The following is a 25,066-nucleotide window of genomic DNA, read 5'->3' as shown; positions in this document are numbered from 1 at the left end:
TAAAGCCTGTTGTCTATGCAACCCAAATAACAAAATTGTCGCTTGGGTTTGCCTGGCGGACCTGGATTCTCGGGAATGATTGAGTATTGACAGCAGCGTGAGTCATACCCCCAAGCCCAGCCATAACAAACAACAGCTGGGTGCCGTGAGTTTCAGGAATTGGTTTCTTAACAACAGCTATTCGTAAGAAAATGTTCTCTTTACTGATATTCGAGTCATTTTCAAGAAAGTTAACTGAAATGGTGGTTTTTGTCGAATCATCATCGCGCAACACACATGCTGTCAACCCAGAAGTCCTTGAAAAAGATTGGAGTTAAAAACAACTACTTGACAAATGATAAGACGAATCGATATTCATTAGTCCCAACTTAGAATTTTGTGCAAGACATGGATCATCATGTCCTATCATCCATTTCATAACTTCATTAATCATCCTCATCGCCTTTGTTGACGCCAAGTGCTAGAAAAGCAATATAAAATAAGCAAAATTAAGAAATTAATAAATTACATTTTCAGCGATTTCACGCAGCGACTCAGTTGCATGTAGACAAAGTTTCATTAATCGGGAACCAAGGGCCCCCTCGTTGTGCTTCATTGTCATTTTCCCTCCACTTTGCCTGCCGCGATTAACCTGATGTTGATTAATGCACAATCCACAAAGTGTAATAAAATGTGAATTTTGGGGGCTTCAGTTAAGTGGCTGCACATCCATTACGTAATCGCGATATCATCAAATTGTACGAAGCGTGTCTACACCTACGTAAAGTGTCAGTCCCCGTCATAGGCGTGCTCAGACCCTCTGATTAGGGGGGGATAGCCTTGATGATATTTCAGGCCGGAAAAGAATAACGTAATTTCATCTCACTTGTTTAAATTTTATTGCATTGATGGGTGTGTTTATATATACACCCCTCCCCCCGCCCCACACACACATATAAATATTAAATACATACATACATATATATATACAACACACACACACACACACATATATATATACATATATACCAACAGTAAAAATCATATACATTGTCTCTCAAATCTGCGCGTTCCTTTTCCTCCAAACAATTGTTCATGCACTTAAGAGAAAACCTTTTAGAAGCAGTACTTCTCTCCTCGGTAATTTAAAATGCATTACAGAAAACAAATTGCGAGCGAAGCGACCAATAAATTTTCAGATCCATTTTCTTGCAAAATGAAAACAATGTCGATTTAATATGGGGAAAAAAATTCATGGAGCGCCATATTATTCTCTTTTACAATTTTTTTTGATTTAGATCGTTTGGCGTCCAGGGTTAACTCCCGTCGATCCCTAGCTACGGCTCTTAACTTGACTAGACTGCAAGAAAAGCAGACATTGCGAGCGAAGCGTGCAAGAACATTTTACAAAAGGTATTTATATTTGTATAAAATTTGAAATCAAGGGGGCAATTGCAGCTCTGTCCCTCTCCCCCCCCCCCCCCCCCCCGCGCAAGTGCTCTTGGCAGTCTGGAAGAAATAATGCAAGAAAGACGTGAAAACAAAATCCATCTTGAGTATCCTTTTGTCCTGCTACTCTTACATTCTGCTACTCTTCCTTTCCTTTACTTCCATGTTTGCCCCCCTAAAATTGATTTCCGTTCAAGGTTGTGGGGGTGGGGGGTGGTTTCGCCACTGCACCCCTTCCCCCGTAGTTGCTTTGAACTTTCATCGGCTTGAAAATACTTAATTTTCTTTAATAGTATAATATAGTTTAATAACGGCGATAGGATTCATCTATCCTAAATTTCTAGGTGAAAATATAATAATATAGGGGCATAGATGTCTGGAAGGGGGGCAAGGATTGCCACATCTTCCCCTTAGAAAACGAATGTCAACCAAAAAGTACGTTTTCCCATGTATAATTTGATTTCAGTCATAATAATTTACATTAATTATTATATTGAGGAAGCAGGAATGCGATAATGCAACACTATTATCGGGGTAATATGCCCCATGGAAAAATACCTTGTCTCTTCGTGGAAAAAATCTGCAGACGTCCATGATTAGGGGGGCATCTGCCCACCCCCGGCCCCCTGGGCGCACGCCTATGATCCCCGTGATGGAATATGTAGCTCAAAGCCAGGGCTTTAAGATCAAATTTGTTTTGTTATTGTTTTTATTAGTAATTACCTCAGTTTTCTTCCTCTGAAGTTAAATTATTCATGACGACGATTTATGATTACATTAAAGACATGAATGAACATACACAATGAACCCATTTTGGTCGGAACTCGAACTCGGAACCTTGTTTGGCAAGAAATACAAATATCCATAAGGCATGAGTGTTTCATTGGAGATGTTCCTCTACTTCCGTCATTTTATCACTAATATATTTCTTTAATATACAATAATAAATCACAACTACCTAAAAATAAATATTATTTTGCATTTTCACATGCATATGTTTTTTACGGTTAGAGTGTGAACTGGCACCTGTTTATTTAGATTGTTCTTTATGTTTCGTGTATAGTTAAAGATAGGACAAATGCTTGAGGAACGATTAGGGCTATAAGAATTCCGTCCGTGACAGAGTGGTTAGCACAGTGCGCTACGATGTCTGATGTCCTGGGTTCGAATCCCGTCCTGCGTATGGGTGTTCTTTGTGAGTGCCCCTTCATCAATTTCATCATATCACTCATCCTCGTTGTCGCGATTAGCAAGAGGTGAAAGAAAAACGACGCTAAATAAGAAAATAAAAAGACTTATAAGAATCATTCTTATTTCCGGACGTGTCCTACATTTCATAGTTATGTCTGGCCTCCGGAAGGAATTTGAAAGAAATCGTATACGTATTTTGGGCATCACGTAACGTCAAATTAGATGGAGAAACAGAAAATCTGAGGGGAGTCTGAGATAACGTGGTTCCTTGGAGAAGTATGCTTAAATCAAAGAGTGTGCATGGTTGCTACTGGATATTCGGAAAAGCAATTACAATCCCAGCTCACAAATTACTTCACGATTTTCTAGATCCGGAAAAGTCCGGATATATGTATAAAAGTGCTTACTTTGTGAAGTTTTATCGATATAAGTGTCGGTAATTTGTTCGAAGTAACAAGTAATTATTCTCCTTATTGGAGAAATAAGGCACACAATTCTGTTTTTTCCCAGTGTATAGTAGTTTTTTACATATTAATAAACAAGAACTTCCAGACTTTATTTACGAAATTGTGAATTTTCTCCTTCCCGAATTCATGGATTGTTTTCACTTCCTGGCCCCATGTCGACGAAAAACGTTCTGTCTTACATACACAAGTTGAAATCACATACAGCCGTGCTATTAGTTAGCAGTTGAGGAATTCTGAACTCAACCCTTCACTTAAACATTAATTTTTCAACTGAAGATGTGTCATATTCTCGTTATATGCTAAGATGTCCTAGTAACCCATTATAGTTACTGAAAATACGATCGTGTCCAACATTTTGAGACAATTTGTCCTACTTTCCGCTGAAGAGTGATCTGATAGCCCTATGTGTGATGGAAACTGTTTTTACTCAATTTCTGATATAATTTATTCCAACATTTCCTTCAACTTCTATTACCTTGTTATTACCTCCAATGCTTACACGACTTTTCCTTCGTGCTCGACCTTTGGGTTCAGAAATGTTTACAACACTCCCATCTCCCGCGTGTAAATAGCAGGCAACAACACTCTGGAAGACCATAATGTATAAAACTTGTTTACTACATATTTTACGAAAATATTAGAATGTTAGCTTGATATAACTGTGGATTGTAAGGAACGAAATTAAATACCTCTTTTATACGCACACTGGAACGAGCGCAGGCCTGCTGTGAGTCACTCTGGCAGTGAAGGTCACTGATCGAAGTAGTTAGTGCTTGCTTGCTTGCTACAAGCAGGGGCCTTATCTTTCCTCAAGGAAACACGGAAATCTTCGTTATCTTTTTTCGCCAGACTAATGGTGAACATTTACAGGAACGTAAGGAGTAGTATCGTATTCTATTGGAATTAGATTTCGTGGTGTTTAAAAGATATCATAACAATATGTAAATCTCTTTTGTGATCTACACTGAACTTCTTCCTTACGATTTCTAAACAACCAAAGAGCGTAGTGAACGTGAAACTACTTATTGTTCGCCACAATGGTATGTATTATACAAATGGTCTCTTATCAAAAACCCTATTATATCACAGGATGTGATATTTAAAACAATTCTACCACGTATCCAACGTAACCAATATTCAGATTGATTCCCAGCTTCTGTTTGGGTTATTTTGTGTCGCATTTTTACCTCTTGCGATAATCGCGACGATGAAGATGTTGGGTAATGATTAGGGACAATGATTTATGGTAAATAATATTAATGAATTTCGCATTTAAAAAGTTACAATTTCGGTATATAAAAGCGGTGAAAAAAGATCATTTCGTTGGAAAAGCGGAAAATAAAATTCAAAGTTAAGTAGTCTGCACCTACCTTCTTTAAGTGCTAGCAGCATATTAATTCAATTCAAAGTTACACCTGACTCCTTCACATCCCTCTTTACCATATCCTGAAAAGCTTTGTACCCTCTCAAAAAATTTAATTGTGAACATGTTTTTAGAATAGGCACATTCTTGCAAATGTCGTACAAGTCTTCATTGACAATATTTCTTGAATACTGAATAAAACTAACATTTTCAAAAAAAAATTCTTTACTGGATCTTCGCGGAGCCAGTCATTTAATTTTGTACAAGCCTTGTTGCCTTGAACTCTCGAGCACGTTCAAATACTGAAATAACTTTGGGCATTGTAATTCGCCAAAGAAACTATGAGTAAGCCCCCAAGAAGCACGGACACGAAAATCCTTGAAACTCGTATTTTTGTGTGGCACGTAATGGAGACACAGACTACACACGATCTTCTGTAGGCCTCTGATTGGAACTTTTTGGACCGCAAACTTTGGCTGAAAAAAAATAGTCCTACTAAAACATTTGCGTTTTAGCTACAAAAACATAACATTAACAGCAGAAAACTAATTTCCATATTTTCTGCATGACATCAACGTATTTACGCATTACGTTGGAGCGAGATAGCCTGAGTTGCAGGAATGGAGAAATGAACGAACGGAGAAGAAAGCGGCTAAAAACTTATCACTGACACCGTTTGCACTGTGCGGCATTGCGCTTCTGATGATGTAAAACTACTTTACGCAGTCATTGTCACCTGTAATGAAATGTTGAACTTTCACGAGCAAAATAACAGTCCAATGTTATGAAAGAAGATAAATTAATGTGTTTTTTTTGTTTTGACAACTGAATTTCGGTGTTATTTCGTGAACTTCGACACTTTTCGTTTCATTTCGCATTTTGATTTGTATTTCGCAGAACTTCGTGAATAAATTGGAGCCGAACATGGTCATAACTCCTATCCACTTCTCTCGAAACAAAATTATACAAACTTGAAAATAATTTCGCGTTTAAAGCGTTCGCGAAATTTCAGTGTCCCTAGTAATGATACAAATGCAATGCTACATCTAAACCTCAACAGGTTTCAAAAATGGATCCTCTGGCTTTGTAGAGAGTTACGGTGATTTTAATTTTTATTTTCATTTGGTATTTTAAGTCCACTTTATGCACACAAAGGCTAATCGAGACTGCGTCTATAGTTTAAATTGGGATCCTAACCACTGTGTCTCCACCGGGTATCGAACCGGGGACTCCTTGATTACAAGGCGACTCCTCTACTACAGCGCCATCGGGAAGGATATGAGAGAGAGAGAGAGAGAGAGAGAGAGATAGAGAGAGAGAGAGAGAGAGAGAGAGAGAGAGAGAGAGAGAGTTACGGTGACTACGATAATGAAGAATTGAAAGTAGCAGAACGACTAAGACATTCTTTTGTCAATATTGGGATTGTTAATGAATGTTATGAATGTCAGTTCAAATTGAAAAAAAAATAAACTAAAAAATTTCCAGAGTGCCGTTACAAATCGTTAATTTTTCTCTTTCCACACATTACTTTGCTACTATGTAGATATTTGCATGCTAAGACGTAGAAAGTGCTTCATTTTCAGTGTGTGGAATTGCGATTTATTTCTGAGAATGGAGTGGGTAGTGGGAAAAGGATCACTTCACATGTTTGGATTATACCCCGTTCCCCTACACACACGCACACAAAATATATCGGCTGTTGTTCTTATAAGGAAATATAACATGTATGAATTGTGTCAAGAAATATTGGAGCCTATTCACATCCCTACGGAACTTGGAAGAAAGCCCACATAGAGATTGGGAAGTTTTGTTACGACAAAATTGGGATGTATAGTAAATTAAAAAGCAAAGTCCTAGCTTTGCACTAAGCCTTGAAGGTGTATAGGGGGTGTGGAGTTAGTAGAGTTAGGGCCCCACGCTTTCTTCATCAGGCCGAAGGTGGGAATGATGTGATCAGCACCACGCCCCTGGCCGCCTTACCCCCCCTTCCCCAGAGTTTCCTCCAGGTACCCACTTTATACGACGCTGGGTGGGCACCAAAGCAGCTTGAGCAGGTGGACAAAATCCCGATTATCCCCCGTCGGGGATCGAACCCAGATCTCTCGCATGGTAATAAAACGCCCTAACCACTGTGCTACTGCGGCACATACAGTAATTAAGGCAAGAATTGTTTTAGCGTTTCGTTCAACGTTTTTAGGCGAATCATTTTCGGAGATATAACGTGTAGCTCTTGTCGGTTCTGCGACCTGGCTTGAGAAAAGGCGATTTTCTGACGAAAAACATTCCACCTGACAAGTCACGTGACTTTCCTACATTTCCTGTGCCTGTTGGCTTTTGCACGAAAGACGAGTTGCTCTTGAGACAGACAGAATCACCCGATCACCTAATGGTGCAATGTGTGTTGCCTACCCTTCCGGCATTATTTACTGCCATTAAAGTCTTATGGGGAAGAACTTTTTTCCACCACTGTACATGGGCATTTCTCAAAAATAGGGGTAGAAACGAGATGATGATTTCATAAAAATATAAAATTGTTTAAAATTTGTAAAATTAATGAAATATTCTGTCCTTAAGGAACCTAATCAAACATCAATCTTGGCCAAGATCATTTGCCCCTTGTTAATCAGAAAATTAAAATTTGTCAAATTGACTTGTCCACGGAGTGAAGATGGAGCAGAAATAAATTACATCAAACATGGTTTTCAGAAATTGTTTACATGTAATTCATAATATTGCAGTATTGTTATTAGGGGCCTACTAGGATGGCACCTTTCACTTTCTTTTTTAAATAGAAATAACAATAACAAATTTATTTATCAATAACATATATTATTCATTTGGTAAACAAGAGATATAAGGAAACAAAAAAAAATATTTGAATCTACAAAAACTCACTTTAAAAGGATAGCTGAGCCTAAAATTACAAATAGTTTTATTAATTGGGATTCAACAAATGATAAAAACACAAAATTTTCCACCTCCGTGAACAACTCTGTCCACAGAGGGGACAAAATGTTTTCTTTTGTTGTATTACTTCATGGAAATTCAAGTTATTCAAACAGAAATTTTCAGATGAGTTCTGTACATAATGTTTAGAACTCAAATCGTATTAATGAATGGTTTGCAAAATTCCTCGCCTTGAAGGGCTTGTGATCTGAATAAAATTGGAACATTTGAACTTAATACCAAAAATCTCGCACAAAAGGCACGGTCTCTTGAATCACAATGGCAACTATTCCCTCAAATTTCCTGATGTGGAGTGAACAATGATGCAATCTGTGTTTTTTTATAGGAATTATTTTACCAGTTTCCACGGAGTGGAGAGTTCTTCCTGAAACATTATATTTTTACATTTTAAAACCTAAGATTCTTTTAAAATATTTTTTTATATGTTCTTAGGGGGTTGTAAAGTGACTGAAATTAATCACAATATATGAAAACTTAACTTGAACAAAGGAAATGACATTAAAATAATCCATATTCATAAATTTTGAATGTAGACAGTCCATGGAGGGGAAAATCTACATATTCTGTGTAAAATTATGAAAAAAGGAAAATTATTTCTGGAAGAAATAAAGCTTATGAATCTTGTAAATAGTACCTAATTAACTCCCACTGGAAAAAATTCGTAAATATTTATGACTGCTGAACATGTTTTGTACCCCTTTTTTTGAGTATGACCCACATGAGCATGTCTAGATTCAGATTCACACTTAAAATCTGAATCTGTACAAAAACCCTCCCTTTTGTGAAACAGCATCCTGTACTAGGGGAATTGCTGCTCAAGGTTGACAGATGGAGACCATCTAAGACAAGGTGGGGAGTTATGTAACGGGCAAAATTATTTATTGTATCGGCAGAAGTGGCATCGTCAGCCTTGAGCAGCAATTTCCCTAGTACAGGATGCTGTTTCTTTAGTTAGTGTCTCTCGATACTTGCTCTAACCTTCAAACAACCTTTCTCTTCTAGTGGCCATGGTTGCCTAAGCCCATTACCCACTGTCTTGCCCTTCAGGGGACAAGCTATCAGGATGATCACTATCTCATGCACGTGGAGAGAATGTGTGAACATGAACACATGTGTATGTGGAGACCTTGGGTCTCTGAGGACACTAGCGACTGCTATTTGTGGCGTGACATTAGATTAAGACCATCTAAGGTGGAGAGTTATGTAACGGGCAAAATTCTTTATTGTATTGGCAGAAGCAACACAGTCATCCTTGAGCAGCAATTCCCCTACTACAGGATGCTGTTTCCTAAAAGGGAGGGTTTTTATACCATTTTAGTTGGTGTGTCTCGATACTTGCCCTAACCTTCAAGCAAGCTATATATTCCAGTGGCCATTTTCGCCTAAGTCCATTTCCTACTGTCTTGCCCTTCAGGGGACAAGCTATCAGGATAATCACTATCTCATGCACACGTGGAGGATATGTGTGAACACATGTGGCGACCTTGGGTCTCTGAGGACACTACCGATTGCTATCTGACCTAGCCACACTTGATGACAGATAACTCACACTTGCGTTTGCTAGGCCACACCCTGTTGGTCAAAACTGTGATGTTTACCAAGAAGAGGGAAAGATGGTATCTTTCCTTTAAGCTTTCCTAGAGGAAATATTGGACATGCTATCTTTGTGTCTTGTTTGGTAGAAAGTCTGCACAATAAGGAATTTCACTTAATGTAGGAGACTGGTGTCTACTATTGTCAATACAATAAAGAATTTTCCCAGTTATAAATCGCAATTAACCTAATTTTACAATATTAACTTCACATGTAAAGGCAATAATGTGAAGAGAAACTCAACAGTAATTGACTATTGGAAAGGGAAGGAAATCAATTGCGAATTAGAGGTGAATTTCTATGTAATACTTTAAATGTATTGACTAATGAATAACAAAGAATTATTTTTTACAAAAGATATTGACAATTATAGTGCAAATAATACATAATTATAGAAAAATGTAGTAATATATTATTCCAGGTAAATATCTGCCAAACAGGGGGTAAACGTTTTGAGAAAGCACCCAAAAGTCAACCTCACTTATACATAGTAACTGGTAAAATTTCTGGCTACTCCAGTCTTGTAGGGCAATGAGGCTCTGGATCTACTGGACTTGTAGCCAGTATAATCCTCTGTAGGGTGGTGTGCTAAACATCAATAACCACTTATTATAGTAGATTTACAAGAGAGAAATTAGCAAAATGCTGATGATTACACAATTTTTTTTTAAAGAAAATTAAAACACTTTCGTCTGCAAGAACATGTGCATGAGCGAACAACAGACATATAACTGCACGCTAATGCAGTCGAATTTCGGTCATAAAGGAACTCGTGGCTTCCAAGCTCCCAGAAGGTTAGGCTTGGCACCATCACATCCATGACTTGCTATGTCTGTCAGATAGATTGTTCTGCAAAGAATATTAATAAAGTATAGGGATTGAGAGGTTTAGGTTTTGTCTTCCACTGCAGCTTTCTCTTCCATCCTCAAAAAAAATAAAATCTAAATTGTGAAAACATGCGACAGGACATTGACTTGGATTAATATAAGCTGCAATTTTTCACGCCTATGGAGAAAAATTCATGCAGAATTCATGAATAATTCCTGGAGCCAATAATTCATGGAATTCAAGGAATTCCCAGTGAGTAGCCACCCTGTAGTAATACTCAGTACCAAATATATCAAACATGAAGTATTTTGTCCTCAACAAATTTAAAATTTCTGTTGTCATATTTTTTTGTTCGTTCAAATCCTACTTTTACTGCACTGCTACAGAAATATTGATTTTTTCCACTATAACAGTAAAATTTCCTTACATTTCCAGGACTTTTCCAGAAAAAATAAATTTCCAGGTTGGTAGACACCCTGATAATAATTACACCAAATGAGCAATCATGTTTCTAAAGTTATACCCTTACCACGAGAGTTTAAAAACACAATGAAAGCATGATTTCTGGTGTATTTGAAAGAAAAACTTGATAAAATCAAAATGCAAACTTTGAGCAAAAATAACACTGAAAAAGTCCCTACCTATAACTAATGTTACACAGTATGTGCCAAATAGCACCTAGAAATCAATGTCCAGTTTTGAACCTTGCCAGTGGCATACTTGATCTTGCCGTTGGGATAGAGTACATTAGTGCCACATATGCAGGGTGAATCTGTAACTTTGTAACAGGCTAAATGTTTCCTAATGGATAATAAACTTCAGCACCACATGATAAAATGTGCACAACATGAGTCAGCGGGTAGAATTTTTAGAACACAAGCGATACCCTCCGTACAAGGTCGGCATCTCAATAATTTCAAATGATAAAGATGGTTGTGTAGCACCTATCCTAATTCCAAATGACTTGTGTGGAAAACATTTATTAATTTGGTCAACCAAAAACTTACTTTACAGTTTCAGTGAGTCTGTTGTTTGGTAACAGCTAATATTTTCAACCCAAAAATCACAACTTAACACATCACATGAAATTGCATTGGATAGGACACCTGGAAAATCCTTGTCCACCTAAGTAGCAGCTTCTGCCCATTAGCATATTCGCACGTGCACCCCCAAATAAATCTGCAATGTAATTATTTTTTATTATACTTATTCACTGAACACTATCTCTTTCAAAACATCAAACGTTCCCAGGCCCCATCACTAACCTTATATGCCTCGTTTTGCAATCACATCAGTGCACTCAGAAGCTGCTGTTTGCAGCATGCAAGGTGAGAGAAAGGATTGGCGCCTGTAGCTTGCAGTATGATAGGCTTTACGCACACTGCTGGTGCTGTGTTCACAACACAGTGTTGCAATCCCATTCCATTAGAGATCGTGTGGCGGAGTAGAGGCAGCCCACACATCATAAATAGAGGGATTCTTTTTGGAAAAGGGACATTTCTATCGTCTTCGCCCACCCTGTTCAGAGCATTGCAGGGGCAAGCAACAAGGGGAGGAGGGGGGGAGGGACATCAACCGAAAGCAAAAAGCGTGTTTTACTGCAGCTTGGACAAAATAAACTGTCCTTGTGGCGCTGTAGTCGATCAACACACGCAGGGAGGGAATGTCGACCAGTCAGCTGTTTTCATTGTGTGCTTGTTCATGTGTTGCAAAATTGTTGCACTGTCAAAAGCTCGTTCCTGTTATAGTGCGAAGTGATTTCAAGATGAAAGGGAAAACTGTACACAGCGAAAGCATATACATAATATTTAACGTTGTTGAATATTTGGAAGGAAGTTAGCTATAATACGTGCTGCGACTGTATTAATAATACAGATATGGTGGAAGGGAAAGAGAGATTCTGAAGTACAAAGCAGGGCAGTGTTGACTGAGTGAGTACTGTTGTTTTCTTTAATATTTATTATTCTCTTGATTTTATTTTGGTCAGTCGATCATTAGAAATAAAGAACTGCTAGATAGATTACAACTGTTTCTCTGCATATGGTCTTTGGATCGGCTACCTTGTTTGCAGGAGCAGCTCGAGATAAAATTTTCACCAGGGTGAGATGATGCAGGGGGCATGCTCGTACATTTTGAAGAATACAGTCGTGTATTTCCGGAGGAGTACTTGCATAAAACATGTGAAACATGCCCTTTTCTTGATAAATCAAGATTTAGAACAGAACTGCAAGTAATGTACCTTTGCAGTGACTTCAGATGTTTTTCCAGTGCCCTTGACTTAATAGAGAACAATTTACACAAGACATTGAGTGAGGTATTCAAGTTACTGAAAGTGTTACTAACAAATCCGATGACTACGTGTGAAGCTGAAAGGCATTTTTCAACATTAAAACGCATCTAGACATTTCTACGTAGTGTCATGGGAGAAGAAAGACTGAGTACTTTGGCAATGTTGTCAATTGAAAAGCAGTCCATAAGAAATATTGATAATTTTAACGAAGAAGTAATTCTCTAATAAAAAGGAAAGCAGAATGAACTTTGTGTACAGACATCTTATGAAAGAAATGTAAGAATTTTGCTTCAAACTGACTCTGTTCAGAACCATCAGACTTTTGTTTTTTTATAAATAATTGTATTGATACAGAGGAATTTTATATATTAGTCATAAGAATGCATATTAAAGATTATGCTAAATTATCCTGTGAATCATCAATGTTTATTATCCAGTTGAGACAAATCTTCAGTGCCCACCGAAAACTATATCCTTTCATAGTTAAAATACAATTGCATAAATACACGCATCTAGTTTTAACATAGGTATGAAATTTATGTAAATCACAGTAATTTTATTAATGTTTGTAAGTTTCTTTATTTCTTACTTCATAGTTGTATCTCTTGCATGAAAATTGCTTAATACGATTTGGGTGCACACCCAGAAGTTCAGACCACGAGCCGTCACTGGTCCACCTTATGAAATGGGAAATCAATTTAAATTACACTTTGTTGGATAAGTATATTGATTAGATGCAAATTTTATACAAAACATTTTTCTTTTGGTATGGCATTCAAATGAACAGAAAGCAGAAAGCTTGTTTGATTGTTAATAACAGAAATATAGTTCAGTCGATTTAGTATTCAAACAGAATAAGAAAAGTAAAAACTGTTGTAGAGTGAAAACATTAACACTTCCCCTAGAACCACGGATGGGTCATATTTGACCCACCATTGGAAATAGTGTGTTAACGTATTTTCTTGATGCAGCATCGGATTTATTTACTGTTTTTTCTCCAGATACATCAAATACCATGTTTTGTGCACAATCTGGCAACATCTCCTTGACTGCAGTGCAGGAGGGTGACCAGAGTTCTGCAACAGCTCAGTCATATCTGAATAATCACACTATCGGAATGCTGCTTGCATTTTGTTTGGTGCAGTAGGTTGTTTTGTCGTACAGAATCGTTGTGTAAATATCATGTGAATACTTGACAATGGCCCGGCGTCAACAACTTGCTACTGAACTTGATATTCTTGATACTCCAGAAGAAGAATCTGAAGGGGAGGCCTTAGAATTTCCATCTGACGTAGAATCTCATCTCTTACCATCTGACTTGTCATCCTAAGACGATACTACGCCAGTTGGAGTTATAGGAAATTTCGACAGAGCAGGTTAAGTACTTGAAATTTTTAATTTCATAATTTTCTCATATTGTTTCCCTTGCATTGTAATTATCCGAAAGTGCTCCTTTTTTTTTCAGTTATTGTCTGCTCAAAATTGTCTAGATATATCAACAATTCCGAAACTTATTCAATTATTGACAAATAATCCTATGCTTTCTATTGTTTATCAGGGACGCATTGTTATTTTCTTCTGCTTTCGGCACTATTTTCAACAATACACTCTTTGTACATAAAATGCCGAAAGAGTTATCACTTGTATACCCGACAGACAGAACTTAGAACTCACTTTTTACAGTAAAATATTTTCACCATGTTGTCATCATCATAATTTATTTATTTCTTTGAAACTTCTGAATACAGAAATAAATACATTTTGCATCAGGACATCAAAAACATAAAACGAAACAACGAAGAGACAAATAAGGTATAGTGGAACCACAAGCAAAACAACCTGCGCAGACCTGGGACTCCTGTGCACCGTACTGCCATGACGAGGGGAGGGGGAGAGTGGACCATGCTTCCTTATGGCCCGAGCTGAAGGGAAGAAAGGAAAGTTGTGTGGGGACTTTTCGTTCAAGGTTTTTCCCTTGTGGTCGATCTATAACAATACGTAAAAACACGTCCACACATCGGTACATACACATTCAAATGACTTCAATGTTTTTAGTAGGTGATTTATACTTGTGTGCACCTCACATTAGAAAAATACTGCACATGCCTGTGTACTTTTATGTCTGAGACACATGTGTAGGTTATCTACACTGTGTTTATTTGGTCTTGTACGTTTTCATTTGCTGTAAAAATAACTAATTATGCTTTTTAATTCCGTATTTCATATCTGTTTTTTCTCTGATGAGGTCATTCAAGGTCAGGGGCACCTCAGAATGTGTTCAGAGATCGTGTTGGACCTACTCCACATGCAAAACGTAATGTGAATGAGACTTGCATCAGTGCTTGGCAACTAATGATAACTGGCAAGATTGTGAACTGCACCGTGATAGAGGCACATCGTGTACTGGAAGCAGAAGATTGGTCGTTGAACATTGAGGAGTTGGAAGCTTTCTTAGCTATACTGTACATCCAAGGTGCCATAGGAGCTAGGGGCTTAGAACTGGACTCATTGTGGTCAACGTAATGGGGCAATCCTTTTATAAAGGCGACAATGTCTTGTGACAGATTCAGCGAAATAATGCGTTTCTTGAGATTTGATATTAGATCCACAAGGTCGGAAAGACTGAAAGAAGACAAATTTGCGTTGGTTTCAGAAATCTGGTATGATTTCATTGCAAATGCACAATGGAGTGTATATAACCATTGATGATCAGGTCTTCCCTTCTAGATGCCGCTGCAGATTTACGCAGTTCAAGGCATCCAAACCAGATAAGTATGGGCAGAAATATTGGATGACTATAGACAAAGAATCGAAGTATATAGTAAACGCTTTCTCGTACCTAGGAAAAGATGATACTAGGCCAAATAATGAGCGCCTTGGTGATTTTTGTTGTAAAGTGGTTGATGGAACCTTATTTGAAGAAGGAAAGAAATGTAACCTGCGACAACTTCTTCACCTCCTTGTCTCTCTTAGAAACTTTGAAAGCAAATGCCACAAGTCTTATTGGCACCATGAACAGAGCTCGTAGGGAAATACCAGTTTGTGTAAAGAATGTAAAAGATAATTTATACAGTACAGTGGTGCTGAAGAAGAATGATACGGAAAGACCAATAAAAATGTTCTCATTCTCAGCACTATGCATCCTGATGTTCAAATTGACACTGGTAAAAAAAAGAAACCGGACACAGTAATATTTTATAATAACTCCAAATATGGAGTTGATGTGGTGGATCAGATGGCCCGCAAATACTCCGTGAAAGCACCACCCAGACGCTGGCCAGTTCACACGTTCTGTAACTTGTTGGATTTGGCAGGAATAAATGCATGGGTTGTGTACAATGCATTGAATGAGAAGAAACTGAATCGAAGAGACTTCCTTCTACAACTAGGGGAAGTGCTTGCCGAGAAATATGCAGCAACGAGGATGGCAAACTTCCACAACACTAAGCACACATGGTGTCAAGTAAAGAAAAACTGCACAGGAAACAAATCGTTTGTGAAGTGTCACGCTTGTAAGAAAATCATTTGCAAAAAGTGCACAACCAAAAACTATTGTGTGTGTTCAATTATGTGACATCACCTTGTAAAACTACACAATACTCTATGTTGTCCTTCATATTTCATATGAAAGTACTGTGTGTGTGTTTAATTTCAAATAAATATAAACATGTAATATACATAAAGAGATTATTTTTATATGCAGCTATTTCCATCCCTCAATTGATAATCGCAAAATGGGAGCAGTGGGTCTTAAGTGATCCAACCGTGGTTCTAGGTAAATCTGATTTTTTATCGGGGGGGGGGGGGGGGGGGAAGGTGTTGACCCCCGAAATGTGAAATTACTTGTTTGTGAAAAGTCAAGCAGGTTCAAACACAAAGAAGCGGGAAAATAAAGAAATAGCAGTTGACTCAGCCACGGTTCTAGTGTTAACTGTAAAAAAACAGAACTAGTTTGTTTCCATATTCTACTATTAATCCAAAGAATGAACGTTTCACAATTTTAAAAAATTCCAAATATAACAGGTTTATGTCAGGGTCTAAATTTTCCCCATTACTTTTAACGCTTTTTCTTGAACGATGTGTGTGAAAGTTGATAACAAAATATAATAACTATATATTTCAATACACTTACTGTATTACATAAAAAATAGTGAAAAGGAGAATATCTATGCAGTTGTGCTGCATATTCCCTCATTTGGTGCATCAAGTAGCTAGAAGTCTCTCTCCATGGATGGTATTATTATTATTATTAATATAAAAATTTAGAACAAAAGCAGTGATGTATACATCCCCCTGCCCCAACGGTGTAAAGAATGCACTGTAACTTCATGCATTTGTAATGCAAAGGGCTAGTAAGCATGCGCATCAACCACAAAAATGTGTTAATTATCTCATGAATATGATAAATTCAAATTTAAGCAATGTTTAACGAGGGAACAACACTATTATTGGGGAAAATGTGCCTTCCTTGCCCCCTGGAAAATATCCTGCAGACGTCCATGCTTGTAAGTAGAAAAGAACTGATATTTGATACATCACCCGATACAGAATAATAGTTTTGTACAGTATGCAAATGCATACTGGGTGGAATGGTCCAGTTTCCTGTGGCTTGGGCATCAAGAGAAGAACCTGGCATTGCATGAACATCAACAACCACGATGTTCCAGTTTCTAGCTGCGAGGGATTGTCTCCAAGCAAGGAACCATGCGAAATGCCAAGGTCTGAATCTTTAACAGGATGGAAAAACTGATCTGGTGGATAAGAAATACCAACCTCCATGGCAGAGTGGTTAACATAGCAAGCAAGCTACAACTACAGAGTTCCTGGGTTCGAATCCTGGCATGGGTGTAATCCGAAATCCGTTTTATACCTTTAAAATACCAGCTCTCATCTCATACATATCCCTGAAGACACGAGAAAGCAATGCTTTAAAGTGCAAACACACAGTTGTGAGAATAGCATTAATAATATATATATATATATATATATATATATATATATATATATATATATATATATATATATATAAATCTGACCAGGGCCCGAACCCGGGACTCTGGCATACCATGCCATTGCTCTAACCACTGAGCTACCGAGCTGGCCTGGCCTCGCCTGATTTTTCGCTATCGCCATTTTACCTTTGTATCATCAATCTCTAAATTGTATTTTAGCTTAACAATGCTTACTCAATAGTTGCACCATAAAATTAGACAGTGCTCATGATTGCATTCATATACTGTATATGCTTATTTCTCTTTGACATTCCTGCCAGTAAATACTCAAACTGTAAACACCTACAAAGTATCATGAAGGAAAGTATGCTTACCTTATTGTTGACAAAAGCAATGATTGGATCTAATTCTGATATTACAAAAGCACCACACTTTATAAATGGAACTCGACCTGAAACAAAAAAAAATGTATTTCTTAAAACATGAGTTATTCAATAAAACTGCAAAAATGGTCAAATGAGGACAAAACATTTCAAGAAATATGATTTCAGTACACAAAAAGGAAGTACTCAATTATGAATGAAACATGTCTTTTGTTCCGGTTCCCATTGCCATGAACCTCTTGAGCAGGGGGTACCAAAATTATTAGGAAAAAAACAGTTTCACAGATAAGCGAGTATTTCATCTCAGTATATTAATTTGCTACCACCAAGTCTGTCATTCCTTAAAACATAAGATTTGCGTAATTAGCAAGAAACGGATCTATATGTAAATTCATATTTAAGTATGAAGCTGAAATCTTATTTTCCATTATCTTTGCACATCATGGCATGTAGACTTGAAAAATTTGGTTTTTATTGTCCATATTTGTACATGTATTAGTTTTTGGCTCATATTTTACATATTAGTTCCATATTTTAGAACACTTCTCAAAATATACTCCATATTCGCGCAATAACCATTGTCCAGTGTGACCGAAAGAGTTGAGTGAATTTCTTGCAAATAACTGACAAAGTCCGAAGCGATGTTAAACAAAGTTTACGACCTTTTTTATACCCTCCAATTGCGTTAATTACAAGCATTTTCCTCCCCCACCTCCCCAATGTTTGCTTTTGCTTGAAATGTCCCCAAGTCGGTGAGAAAATAGTGGGAGGGGCAGGGGATACACCGTACTGTGTATTTTCACTAAGCACTCAGAATAACTGGGTGGGGTAACTCACGCCAGATGCCAAATAGTTTCATTCACAACTCCTCATGCTGCGGGGACAGGTATTCAGATTTACCCATTATGCTAGCTAGCTTTAGGGGAAAGACTTACAGTACCGGACACTCTAAGTTTATTGGCAATAATTAGAAAATCAGTAGGCAGAATATAATTTGAAAACATGAATATTATACTTCCAAGATAATCTTTAATAAGAACATGGAATCATTGTGGGAAAATGGAAACTAAAGTACAAATAAAACTGCAAACAAAAAATAGTAACATTTGAAGAAAAGCAAAAATTGTTGTACAGTACCGGACAGGCAATGTGTTAGCTTACAGATTAGTTAAAAATATAAAGTAAATACCACTGACAACCTAAATGCAGTGGCAAGGCATTAGCCTACAGTTTAGCATGTTCTTGTAATGTTCACAAGTAAAGTACAAGATGCTTTCCTCGTGTGCACATTGGATGTGCACCCAAGCATTACATGAGAGGCATTGCGCCCATTCTTCATTGAATGTCTCGTGACAAATGATGCATTCTGTTTCTTTCTGACTGGAACTGAAGTCCAGGTGTTTTGTCTTCTTCTCCTTCTGTAATCTTCATCCTCCTTTGCTCTCCTTTCAGAAGTGCATGATGGGTTTCCTCGTTTCATCTTTCCAACGTCCTGCATGTCTCGTTCATTTAGTCTATTCTAGGATTTCATTTTCTTCTTTACAGATTAGTCAACAAGGGTCCCAGTTCAGAGGCTGTGGAGTTGCTATTGCTCTGTGTTGAGTGTGTTGATGTGGCAACTGGCAGATCATTCGGCAGTGGCATTACAGAAACATAGTCCACATTAGGCTCTGTAAAGTTCTCAGAGGGAAGAAAATCCAGAGGGGAGTGATTTTTGTGTGTGTACATATCTTCCTGTTTGGTACCTTGTTTCATTTGTACTTGGTACAGAGTCTGAAGAAGACCTTGCTAGAAGGTTGAAACGATATGTATAGTTTACGTTTTAAAATAAAATAAATTTCTGCCTTGGTCAGCATATTGAGTTTTTCAAATCAACAAATATCTCTGGGTTCCTAGTAAAAAGACCTGTACAGCACATAGCTGACTGTGCAAGTTCCATTCTGCAGATGGAACAGAAGCGGTGTTAACAAGCCCAGCAACATCCTTCCGTATGATTGGTTTTGAACTTCTTATTGTCCGGTACTGGAACTCTTCGTTGTCCAGTACTGTACGATCGCCACATGATAGCACCTCGTCCAATTTTACATTATTAGCAGATGTTATCGTGAATTTTTTATAAGCTATTACGAACTAGATGGCTATATGCACACTTACCTATAAAACAATATATCCTGCTTAACTGGAGGAATATCACAGTGAAAATAACTTTCGACACAAATTTTTCCTACGAACTGCTTCAGCCATTCCCTTTCCCACGACACTCCGTGCAGACTTGCATGCCCAAACTATGGATTGGATTGATTTGGTGTTTTAAGTCCACTTTATGCACACTAAGGCTAATCCGAACTGGAACAGTTTAAAGTTGGATACGAACCACTATGTGCCTCCACCGGGCATGCCCAAACTATGTTGAACATTGATACATACACGTCGTACTGGTACCTGGCAACTGTTGCTCTGTAGCGATCGAAGCGAGAACTAGCGTTGTCTGGTACTGTAAGACTTTCCCCTATACATGCCAGAGATATGACAATCTTGTACACTCAGGGTTTGGGTATGCACAGTGAAAATTAGTGTAGATTTAACAAGTTTATTACACATAATGTATATATCTACACAGAACGAATTCACTATATCTTCTTACATAACTTCACTGCACTGCACTGCGTTACATTGTCCCTGAAGATAGGGTTCGAAGCTCCTCAGTTTGAATTTTTGGAAAGGGAGGGCAGTGACCATTCAATTTTTCCTCTTATCAGGACCAGTGGGGAAATATGGGACCTTATTTTCTTAGGGCATCAATTAAATGTTGCATCATAATTTGTCTTATGAGGGCAATAGGGCATTAGTTTGCGACTCACGGAACATTTAATCTGCCTTCCTACTAACAGAAGAATACTACTACAAATCAATATGAATTTAATATAAGCTTATAATCTTTATAGTTTATTTAATTTTACTCAATTAATTAATTAATTAATTAATCTCAGCTAACTTCAGTAATTAATTAACTGCTTAATCACCTGTAATGTGAAACTAATAAACGGTGACAGCAATTTTTCGTATAATCTACCTGGTAGGCTGAGGGATATTGCTATATATAGTCTCCGTTCTACCGGAGTAGGCCAAAAGATGAAGCCAGTTCTACAACGGCTGTTGTGAGATGTATAATCTACTAGTAGGCCGAAGAATATGGATACCCTTTGTTTTCATTCTACTAGTAGACAGTCTCCAAACAGCAAAACAATTCACGAATCTAACCGTAACCTGATACAATGCATATTCGTTCTACATGTAGGCCACACTGTAGGAGGTTGAGCCCGATACAATGCATATAATCTACCAGCAGACCGTACAAGGAGTATATATAATCTACAAGTAGGCCGCACTGCAAAAGGCACTTCCCTGAGCACCCGTGTACTTACTTATGCTGGTCTATTTGTGGGAGCAGAGCTCGACCATGAGTCACCGAAGAGCCCACACAGATTGACTGGGCTGCAGCCACGTTCTTGTTTATATGCAAATCTGAGCACAGCGCCAGCACCTCTAGTGGATTTTCATGAACTACAAGAGCACTGCTTAACGCTGAGTGCCATCTATACGGGATAACACTGAACTATTACAACAGTAACGCTCCCAAGTGAGATACAGTAGAACTTCGTTGTCTACCATGCTTTGCAGTGAAATCATATGCAGAAGCGATAACAGAATAGGTAAGATTACACAATGTGATTCTCAACAATGACAAGAAAAAGGGAAAATGTATAACCTTGTAAGGATCTCGAAGGATCGTTGCATGCTATTGTGAAACACTTGAAATTTCTGTTTGTTATCAACAATAGGGAATGAGGGTTCAAGCATCCTCTCCTGATTGTTACAAACGTTATTTTGGCAATGTTGGAAGAGAGTCCCAAGTCGAGCAGCCCAAATAAGTCCACATTTAACTCTATATTCTGGTGAAAATAACTATTTATTTACATATTTAACACATTTTTGCTACATATAAATCCATTCCCTGGTGATTAGCCTTCAAAAAATGTAGGTGGGTTTACTCTCATTATGGTCTTTCCATGTGGCATGGAGTATTATTCTGATAGTTCAGCTCTGTTATTCTGGATGGAAGTGGATTTGTACAAAATGTTTTGTTTCTAGCTTTATTTTTTCATACACTCAACGTTCTTTTTTCTTGCAATGTAGCTTCCGGGAACCTGGCCTATTCTAATTCCCAGAGAAACATGCAAAACATGATAATCCAATACTGGGAAGAGCTGCTCATCTAGTACCATCTCAGATATGTACGTTTATTTCAGTTTTCATTTTCTTAATAAAAAAAATATGTGATATTCAAAATGTAGGACATGCCTGGGAAAAAGAGTGTGTAAGGTAAATAAGTGGAGCAAATTTACAATACCGGACCCCTCCCCGATTTTTGTAATATTTCGCATACTCGCTAATTGAGGCCTCCTAATAACGAATGTGAAGTTAAAATTTGGGGGTCACGCGTAGAAATTCCAAAATAAGCATAATTGAGTGGTCCGTGATCGGAACGGAAACCCTGGATTTCTCCACGAAAACAATGTTTATTGCAATATTTTACATTTTAGAACGAAATTTATGTATTCCTGATATTACTACGATCCCAAATTTTAACTATGCTTCACTAACCTAACCTTACCGTGAATGGTTTGTGGGGCTATGCGTGAATGGTTTGTGGGGGACCATAAAAAAATGTCAGTTTCGTGGCACTTGAGCGACAAATTTTAACTACACAATCGTGATAAAGTGTCCTAAATTATTGACTATGCGAAATATGAACGAATCCTCTGTATTATTAATATGTACCCAACTAAAAGTTACTAAACAAAACTTACGAAAGAAACAACTATTTCCTACCTTCAAAGTTGCCACCTTCCTCATATCACGCAGATTACTGAACAAGTGAACGCTACGTTGAACAAACATGGTTTCCATGCTTGTATACGGAAAACAATTGAGGCAATTGAAAAGCTTATTTTACAACTTCTACACGTCAATTAACAATTTCAACATGTCACCCCCACATGTTAAACTCTGATACTTCATCAGGACTACGTATTTCATGAGTATAAGAAGTATGATAGAAATTACGGATGGGTCCGGTATAAGTAATAAAATATAGCATAACATTATTGAATTAATGTGATATGCCACTGGCATGTACCTATGTATCCCCTTCTCCAAATAAATAAGCATTTATGTGCAGATTAAAGAACTCTTGACATGTCACAGTCCAAAAAATAGGTACAAGTTGGGAGCTGAGAAGACTGCCAGCGCGGGGTGAGGTTCGGGGGTGAACGGGGAGGAAGTGTGGGGAGGGAAGCTTCGACTTGGTGTTCAATTTTTCAGTGTTGCCAGACATGCAGAAGTCCCTGTAGGAAAGGGTGAGAATCTGATAATGGAATCGGGACTTACAGTGTGAGGTGCAGTCTGGCGTTCGGAAAAGTAAATATACCAAAATGTAAATATAAACGAGGGAGAAAATGTACTACCCTGCATAAGTTAAAATTAATTGATCCATGTCCAGGAAAGAAGCATTAACAAGATGCTAGGAAATACACAAAAAGCACGCACACACCCTTACTTTCTTAGTCACGTTGGAAGCAGATTGCTTTGATTTGTGAAGTTTTATTCCATTATTATTATTGCTTTCACTTGTTACTATGTAATATGTTCCATTCATTTGCAATGCGTTTTCGTACCATGCCTTTTTTTATTTATGCCGCTGCCACCCTGAAAGGAAGACGAGCTGGCTGCACACGGCGACAACAGGCAGGTCAGTTTCGCATTCCTCAGGCTCGCAGTCTTCTCAGCTCCGAACTGTACTGTTTCACCATTGGATTAAAATATTACTTGTTATATGTATTCACACATGGTATGTTTCACTATAGCTACCTCCTAATGAAATCAAAATTTCCATATGTTGTGCATTGTTTGTGAACAAAATCATGTTATTTTCATTAGCAACCTTTGTCACATGTTAGGTTTTCAGAGGGATCTTCATCCCTTGATATTCAATAACAAAGAGAAAAAAAATCACAACTTGTATCAATGAAAACAAAAACAAACAAAAAATACTGGCTTCACCAACCACATTTTTTTTTTTAAGAAACTGACAAATTGCAGACGAAGTTGAAAAATATTACTTTAATTGCTATTTTTCCACCCCTGACTTAGTCACATATAGAATGTTTCACTATAACTCCTGATGAAATCAAAATTTCCATATCTTACTGGGCCAACAAACTTTCTCAAAATCATGTAGTCTGTTGACCACTTTTTCTAAAATGTAGGTTACAAAATTTACTAGAACTAATGTCCTACCGTAGGCTCATTATTTGTATATGATGTCCTATATACAAAATATAAAAGACTGAATTACCAGATGGTGACATATTTTCTGCATTGCTCCTCATTTCCATTTGGAAATCCAACCCACACATCTTGAGGAAAGCCTGCACAGCCAAACAATTTGCATTATCAGGTAACAGTATCTGCTCTACATCATGTGGCTGGTAGAGTTTCACATCCTGCGGCCATGGTTCCTGAGCTATAAAAGAGAAACACAAAAAATAAATTTTAAGTTCTACCATCATATACTTACGTTACCATATTACTTATCACATCATCCTGTGATAAAGGCTATGCATTCCATGTGCATATACCACCTGAATGAAAATTGTTTACAGGTTGAAAAATTGGTTGGACACAAATCATGCTGTGCTCAATGATGTTTCTAATTATGGTATTGTCGGTAACGATTAGATAAGCCGGTAACACATTTCTTGAAATTTACAGGAGAAAAGATGGTAACATTATCGTATGAGGGAAACGGATTCCCTCACATTTACAGGAGAAAGTACTTACGGAAATCATTTTCTTTAGAGTTGAGGAAGTTCCTGAATGTAGATTTCATCCATTTTAATGTGAATGCGTGTCGTTTTCTGCGAAAATCTCTGTCCGACATGCTGTTTCTGCTCCCGCCATTTGCTTTCTGCACGAGAGTGCAATGTTCCGTGTGTTAAGATGATGCAACCAGTGTTTCAGGCTCGCCGTGTTTTCACTAGAACATGACGTGTCGAGTATTTTTAATTTTTTTTTTAACTATGCTTGCTTAACCTAACTTAACCTAACCTTACGGAAATTGGTATTTGGGGCTAACGTCAATGGTTTTTGGGGCTAAAGTCAATGGTTTTTGGGGCTAACGTCAATGGTTTGTGGGGCTAACGTCAATGGTTTGCGAGGCTAACGTCAATAGTTGTATTAGCATAATTTCAAATCCGGGCACGAAAGTAGATATTTTCTGGTGAACGAGGTTGCAACACTGCATAAATCGACAAAACACTCTCAGAACGCCCCCTAAACCAGTATGTTTTCACGGCCATAATGTGTTACACATTCGAAACAACAAGTAACAGTAAATACTCATAAATAGAAGAAATAGACATTATCTTAGTTAGAAATGCATTATTTCACCTTAAGAAATGTTCCGCATTCCAAAATATTACGTTAGCAATGTAAAGAAGTCCGAAATATATGATTCGTAGGTGTTTCCCTCATACGATAAT

The 25,066-nt window shown here is 37.6% G+C and overlaps 1 protein-coding gene across 3 annotated transcripts in view; it reads right to left on the bottom strand.

Moving 5' to 3' along the window:
• LOC146004089 (metaxin-2-like) overlaps positions 1–25,066 on the bottom strand; it is a 120,752-nt gene that overhangs the window by 71,753 nt on the left and 23,933 nt on the right. For all 3 annotated transcript variants that reach the window (XM_083142718.1, XM_083142721.1, XM_083142720.1), the window contains exons 2-3: positions 23,881–24,048; positions 17,454–17,530 (exon numbers count right to left, since the gene is read on the bottom strand). In XM_083142718.1, the coding sequence (XP_082998844.1) occupies positions 17,454–17,530; positions 23,881–24,048 (245 nt within the window). The remainder of the gene's footprint in view (positions 1–17,453; positions 17,531–23,880; positions 24,049–25,066) is intronic.

Source organism: Lepisma saccharinum, chromosome 21, assembly GCF_977018435.1.
Source record: "Lepisma saccharinum chromosome 21, izLepSacc3.1, whole genome shotgun sequence".
NCBI classification, from domain to species: domain Eukaryota; kingdom Metazoa; phylum Arthropoda; class Insecta; order Zygentoma; family Lepismatidae; genus Lepisma; species Lepisma saccharinum.
Note: the sequence above shows the minus strand (reverse complement) of the source record. Positions and strands in the feature narration are given on the sequence as shown.